The sequence below is a fragment of the Seriola dumerili genome, unplaced genomic scaffold (genome assembly GCF_002260705.1).
Source record: "Seriola dumerili isolate Sdu_G_001 unplaced genomic scaffold, Sdu_1.0 BDQW01000226.1, whole genome shotgun sequence".
Classification (NCBI taxonomy): domain Eukaryota; kingdom Metazoa; phylum Chordata; class Actinopteri; order Carangiformes; family Carangidae; genus Seriola; species Seriola dumerili.
The window spans coordinates 483,153-490,821 of NW_019174481.1; the positions used below are offsets into that span (position 1 = coordinate 483,153).

A 7,669-nucleotide genomic window follows, 5' to 3' on the forward strand; every position below is an offset into this window, starting at 1 on the left:
ACAAGGGTAGAGGAAAGAGAAGACGTAAAAAAACAAAAAGAAAAAGCAGGGAAAAACATGCAGAAAAAGAAGAGAGAGTGAAGGCAAGGAGAGCGGATGAAGAGTTAAGTCAAGGAGGGGTGGTGAGAGATCACAGGACAGAGAGCTTCTTTCACAGCTAATGTGACATGCATGACACTGGTTTAGCCTGAGGGAACATTCCCAGGTCAGGGCTGTGTGTGTGTGTGTGTGTGTGTGTGTGTGTGTGTGTGTGTGTGTGTGTGTGTGTGTGTGTGTGTGTGTGTGTGTGTGTGTGTGTGTGTGTGTGTGTGTGTGGGGAGAAAAATAAAGAGATCACAGTAATGTTCTGTGTTAGCATTCACCATCACATGATGCCGCCTGAAGTCACACTTAAATCAAAACCACACACACAAATACACACAAACACACACGCACGCACAAAGTCAGGCCACAATAACAGGCAAAGCTAAAAGATTGACAGTCAGAAATGGTTGTGACTGTGTCTCTGAACAGATAATGGCTAGAAAATTGATGCTTTTTTTTAAAGAGAGGTACATAACTGACTAGTTTCTAATTTATTATATTTAATATTGTATTTATTGCAAAAAGAAACTCTACCTCTTGACATACCAGCTGAGGTACAAGTCGGCTTAAGATAATGTTGAGCAAATACAGTCACAAAACACATAAAGCCTCATGAACAGGCCCGATATTGAACAGTATAATACAATAGCTGAATGGTCACACAACCTTTAAACAAACAACATCAGTAGTTCAGTAACTAGTGGGAAAATGACACACGGACAATACATATAAAGGCACTAATGTGACGGATGATAAAGTATGCAAAATGCTCAGTACAAACATATACTTCAAAGGAAATACGTACAAAAAAACCAAAACAAAAGAGCATTAAATTCATTGTTTAACTTTTTCCAAGCTGCTGCAGTGTGTGGTAGCAATTCATAACACAGCATCACACTCGAATATAGTCATAATATATACAATAATACAATATAATATGCAATGCAGAACTTATCGCAAGATTCATAGCATCAAAGTATCATTCACTATCCAGGCTGCGAGCCAGATGAGCTGTCGCTAATTCACTAATTTTACATAACACTTGTGCAGAACTTCGCCCCGAGCTCAGCTCTCGATATTTGGTGTTATTAACACCGGGTTTTCCGCTTCACACGTCTCGAACTTGTTATCCAAGAATACAGTTTTTTGAAGTGCACTGATACTTTTTTTTTCTTCTCGGACATGGAGAGTGTTCAGCACCCCATATTGGCAAGGGGACGTCTGTTAGGAGATGAGGGAGACTTCATATGATGTTGTAGATGAGGCAAGAATGGGCACTTATTCACATTCAGTCAGCCATACTTCAATATTTTGGTTTTTGTCATCATAGCTCCTCTTTTCTCGCTTCCAGTCCTCTCCTCAGGCTGTAGTAGTAGATTTGTTGGTCATGCGGGAGTTGCTCTGGTCGGAGGGTCGTTCGGTGACCTTCAGCTTCATGCATGACTGCTTTTCATCCATCAACATCTCAGCCGGTAGACACCAGCAGCACAGGCAGGACTAGAGCAGGAAAGAAGTGTTAAGAAAGACTGTAAGGAGTAGGCTCAGAGATAAGAGTGTGACAGTATTAACAGCTTGGTGAAAGAAAGAAGACAAACTCAACTCAGATCAATATTTCAAGGGAATACACTTATTCGCTTTCTTGTCAAGAATTGGATGAAAAAGATATGATATGTAGGTTTATTTGTCAAGCTTTAAAGATACTGTTAAGCAGAAAAGCGCTAGGCTAGCTGTTTCTGTCCATCTTTATGTCAAGCTAAGCTAGCGAGCTGCTAGCATTGGCTACATACAAACATGAGAGTGGTATCAATCTTCTCATTTAACACTCAGCAAGAACACGGATAGACATATTTCCCAAAATGTCAAACTATTTCTTTAAGACGTTTTCGCTTTGCATGTAGCATACATTGCAGCTGAGCTACTTACCCTGAAGCAGTTCTTGAAGCGCTTGCTGACCATGTAGAGGGCGATGGGGTTGATACAGGAGTTGACAGATGCCATGTTGATGCCGATGTAGTCCAACACCAAAAAGAAACTAAAAGGGTTAGAAAGACACATCAGTCTTCCATTCTGGAGGGTGATTCAGTTTTCCTTTTATCGTGCTTTTTTTGAACACAATGGGAAATGTATTTTATTCCATACCTGAGCAGTTCACAGCGGTTTGGGTCTTTCTCATCGTAGATGGTCAGCTTCAGGATACGACTGAGGTGGAGCGGCAGCCAGCACAGAGCAAAGACCAGAACCAAGCAGAACACTGTCTTTGCCACCTCCCTCCGCTGAACACGAAAACACCCATAAATCATTGTGTAGTAACAGATTGTTTTGACAGCTTGGCACTGAAATAGCTGTGGTGAAATTCTGGCAAAAGCAAAGCAGTCTTATATCAATTGAAACTTCTTTTATTTTTTGATAGCTGAAAGATTTATGATCATAAATTAAATGTCAAAAAGTCTGAAGTCAGATTGCAGGAAGGTGAGCGCTTTAAAGGCATGACTTCACTGTATTTGTCTTAGCTTTTCTGTCAATAGTTTTGGTAATTAGTCTAATGCTTTAATTATAAACCTTCAATATAAAAAACAGATTGGCCAAATAAAATAAATGCCATCATCAAACCTGTTTGAGGTGATCACTCAGGGCGATCTGGACTCCGTTCTTCTTCCTCAGCATCTCGCAGGTCATCAGGGTGTAGAAAATAGCAGTGCAGGCCAACGGTAGGCAGAAATATGCGCTGAACAGCCACCAGTCCTTTGCTGATTTATAAAACTACAGAGAGAAAACAGGAGAACTGCATTGGAATATGCACAAACATCTGTACTTGACAGCTTGGATTAAAGGTTAAACTTGTCAGAAATAAATTTAATGTAGCGTGTGTGCTGTCTGACAGCGGAGCGGGGGGGACCCGAGGGTGTGTCTCAGATTCAGTCTTGTTGACTTACGTTAAAAATCCATTTATCAAAGGTACCTCCGTGGAATTAAAACTGTTCATTGTTGTTATTTTAAGGCAAATGGAAGACACATGAACACACACACATTCACGAACACTGCAGTATGTTGCGCAATAACTCTTGTGATATACTGTTTTTCTTTTTCTTTTTTCGCCAATGCTTCATTTTCTGTAAACTCTTTTTAACCCTGATCTGGTCTGGAAGCTTTCGCAGTATGACTGTGTGCGTACGTGCTTTTGTGTAGGTACATATATTCACTCAAGATTCAGCATGTGCACCAGAATGCACATCTGCATCCATCTGTTTGAGTCAGCATGTATTATGCCGTATGTGCAGGTTTGCAGCATGACCAGCTGTATCAACACGTGCTGTTTTTTTCCACACTTAATCATGTGAAGCACGTACCACCTGACTCCATGACAGTTATTACCATCAGGCCATGAGGCTTCTCAACTCCTATATCTAAATATTCCACATTGCATATTTGCTTTCCTGCTTGTCTGCACTGTCTGCCATGACCATTGAACTAGGGCTGCTAAATTCCCAGTATGATTTACTTTTATAAATAAAAACTTATATCTCATTCCATCTCTGTTTACTTTTTATTAAATCTTATATTCTATATTGTTTACTACCAGTGCCAAAATTATGTTTGACTATATGACAAAAATAATAAAGAAGAAGATTATTAAGATTATAAAACAAAACTGAAACTGGCTAAAACTGAAACTTATTGGCCTCTGACGGTCCATGTGTTTCAACTCACCCTCATAAAGTCAGTTTTCTGCATGGGGTGCAGCAAACAGATCCTCAACTGTTCTCCTTTGTAGTCCATGGTGATCATGTCGAAGGCTATTGCCTCTGGCACAGCCAGGATGATGGATAATATCCATATGAGCACTATCTCAGTAGCCATCCACTTAGGAACTCCAATCCCTTTGATACGGCTCCACGACGCCACGGCACGATACCTGGAAGATCCAAGTGCAATACGTTCACAATCCATATTGTATTTACCATACAGACACAACAGTGGTATTGATCTTCTTGTTTCACCACAGAAACCATAAGCTAATTTTCCAAAATGTCAAACTATTCCTTTTGCTAATTTCATCTTAAAGTGTAAGTTTAACAGATATAATGTCTAAGATGGAGTATTACACATCTTTTATCCTTAACGATAAAACTGAAACGTACATTTGAGCTTTTTTGAAAACGTACTCGATACGCTATACATTAGCACCACATAATACAAGATCTGAAGATGGTAAGTATGAAAACAAATTTGAATTCCAAGCTCAGGGTGTAGTCGACAGTAGAATAAGTGTCCATTCACAGATCATCAAAGTTAAAAGCAGCCAGCAGTGAGGACGTCAAAGGTCAGGTCAAAAGTCAAGTGTGACAACGTTTGTGTAATCGCTGACTCTAGTTGTGTCCACATGAGAGGAGGGGTGAGTTTGGGTCGTTACGGTGTATGTTGCATTCACCCACTCACACACACATTCACACACTGATGGCACAGCGTCAGGAGCAGTTAGGCATCAACCTGGGAACCTTCCAATTATTAGACAACCACTGTACCACCTGAGACACCCCCCCCCCCCCCCCCCCCCCCCCCCCCCACTGTTTGCGGTTGGGTTTACCTGTCAATACTCAAAGCGCACAGACTCAGCACTGTGATCCCCACTGACGCTTTCTGGACAAACGGCACCAGCTTGCACAGAGTCACCCCGAACGGCCAGTCTTCTGCGAGGAGCTGGAGAGAGACAGGGACAGACACAGATGAACCATGGTAAAGAGTGAAGCAAATTGTCTGGCTCCATGTTGTTTTTCCCAGCCACAGACCATGTAAGCGTGACCCTGAACTTATTTGTGTCTGTGAACATCCAGAAATTTGTTTTTTATTTTGCTTTGTTTTCAGGTTTAATGTTTTAGTCTTTTCTTACAAACACAGTGAGGGCTCTGTTTGACCTGTAACCCAGGGAGATACAGTAGCTTAGGTAACATGTGGAGAACAACAAAAACACTGCTAACCCTGTACAATATGGGACCTTTTCTGTCTGCCTCAGATGGGCGTCTGGAATGTGAGTGCAGATCTTTAGGAATCACATGTGGCCCTGTGTTTCCCCATACCACCCTGTCTCTCCTGTCTCTGCTCTGGTATGCAACCACGACCAGTTGTTTTAACATGCTTGCCCCCTTACCCAAATATACAGATACTTTAGTCCTCTTTCTTTCTCTCTAACTCTCTCTCTCACACACACACGCACCCACACACACACACACACACACACACAAAACGAGCCTAACAGATAATAACATGCCAGAGACACAAGGGGATCTAGAGGGGCTCAGACTCCAGTAAAGTAATAACATGTAAAAAATACTTGGAAGCCCTCTACTCAGAAGAGTGTGTATGTGTGTGCTCTTGTATCTGTGTGTGTGTTGAAGGTTTAAAGTCCAATATGCAGCAAAATATTTGCATATACCCCTAGAAAGTTATTTTAATAAACTTAAGAAGGATATTACACACAATAAGAGTGCAACAAAAAATGGTAAGGGAGTTTTGAATTCACTGAAAGTAAAAATAATGTCATTATAAACCTGTTGGTCTGTATGGTATAGGCTATAGGGTGTAGGCACCTTGACCTACCTTGTAAACATTAATGGGAATGCCAATAATGATGTGCAGCAGGTCTCCAAGCGCCAGGCTGGCGATCAGGATGTTTGGCCCGTTACGCATGCACTTATTCTTATAGATGATCCTCAGAAGAGTGGAATTGCCAATAATACCAACAACAAACACCAGGCAGGACACCACCGTGTTAATGTACTTAAAGGTGTCACGGATTTCTGTGGGTCCGGTGCACATGGGAGGTAGCCGGCGGCGGGGCATGGTGATGTTAGACCTCACTGGACCCTGCACATCCCTCTCTACGAGCCCAGGTCTCTGGGTGACAGTAAGAGGCTCCTGGGGCACTTGTTTCTTTGGCTCCAGCTGCCCACTGGCCACAAGGATGTGACCCGCCAAGAGGAGTAACTCCAAGCAGAGGAGATGAGTCTTCATCCTGGAGTTTGTTTTGAATATGGCTTTTATTCAACAGGGCTGCAATAGATCTTCCTTTCAATGCACCTGGAACACAAAGTCCAAGAAAGTCTGTTAACGGGAATATTATTTCACCATGTGAAATCAAACAGCCGCTCTGTCTGGTAGGGATATTAGGCTCCAGGACTTATTATGTGACTCGCAACTGTCACGTCTTTTCACTGTAAACTCAATAAAAACTTACAATTAAGATCTACAAACCAACCCTCCAGTAACATCATAATTATTTTTAATTCAGGGACTGTACAAAAACTATTAGAGGATGAGTTTGAAAAGGGGGAAGGTATTAGAAATGATCTTTTGGCTGAAAATAGGGTAGTCTTACTTTTTGGGAAAGCAAGGGAGGGTCTTTTATTTTTATTATTTCAACCTTTCTTTGCAATATACTTTAAAGTTACATTGGAAAGATAACTTTGACTTGGTTTTTTTCATGGTTTATGAGGGTACACGTTTCTACATTCGGAGGGCAACACTTCGGTGGTTTATTGATGTTAACATTGTTGTTGTACATTAGAAGTTACATTAAGATACTAAGCAACAGGTTGTAGTAGTTTAATTAATTAATAACCCTGGAAGGGCCTTTCTGAAGTGAGACCCAGCTCACCAACACAATGATTTTCATACAGTCCCTAAATCCACCAATAAAAGTTCACCACAGTTTATATTCGTACTTACCTAACTCCTGACTGAGGTAGAAATTTTCCAATGTTTGTGCGTCTTAGATCAAACGTCCCCCAGTAACTATCAAGCTTTCAGGACAGAGAAAAGTTCCCAAAGCGGAGGGATGCTGTTCCTGTTCCTGCAGTGACAGTCCAGTCATCTCCAACAGCAGCAGTCCTCTCTGTCACTGGTGTCAAAGTAAAAAAAAAAAAACCTCCAGATCTGAGATCCAGAAGCTCCAGTCAGCTCTTCTGGTGGTTAAGTCCTCTGCTGTACTGGCTGCTGAGTCTCAGTGTACACAGTCTCAAGAGTCTGCCGAGTTGATCCCTGTCCTCCAACCCCTCCTCTTTTTATGTAGAAGAGGGGGTGGAGGGACACGGAGGGAGGCAGGCAGGAAGTTCACAAGTTATTTAGCATTTATCAAATTGCCTTCATTTTAATGGAGGAAACAGGGTCAAGTCATAAATCAGGTCATACAGAGTAATTGTGTGTTATTGGTACTCAGAGGTATTTCATTTATGCTATATTTTATCCCCCAGTGACATCATCCATATTTCTATGCGGTGTTAAAATATTTCACTTTTATCCCACTATTGTTCTCTTAAGTAAATAGTCAAACAAAACCCTGTTACCAGTACCAGTGTATGTGATATTGAACCATTTCCTTTAATCTACAGCCACAACAATTCTATCACTTGGACTTTATCAGGCTTGTCAATATACTGTCAAATTGTAGATAACTGCACCATGTTTGTCCTGCTGATACTCGCTGCAATGAGAAACCACACCAAGAAACATGCAGGAGACATTAGTCCCTTCTGCATCCAACTTTTTAGCTGCCAAACTTGATTAAAGAATTAAGACTAAAAGACAGTGT

General features: G+C 41.3%; 1 protein-coding gene across 1 annotated transcript; it reads right to left on the bottom strand.

The window, feature by feature from the left end:
* Positions 1-575: 575 nt before the first annotated feature.
* On the bottom strand, positions 576-7,092 carry LOC111229118 (endothelin receptor type B-like). The gene is made up of 8 exons (XM_022755305.1): positions 6,808-7,092; positions 5,680-6,159; positions 4,670-4,782; positions 3,793-3,997; positions 2,695-2,844; positions 2,224-2,357; positions 2,008-2,116; positions 576-1,581 (listed from the first exon to the last, which is right to left on the bottom strand). Exons 2-8 carry the CDS (start codon positions 6,091-6,093, stop codon positions 1,444-1,446), a joined length of 1,263 nt encoding a protein of 420 aa, XP_022611026.1. The 5' UTR covers positions 6,094-6,159; positions 6,808-7,092; the 3' UTR covers positions 576-1,443.
* Between the last annotated feature and the right edge of the window lie 577 nt (positions 7,093-7,669).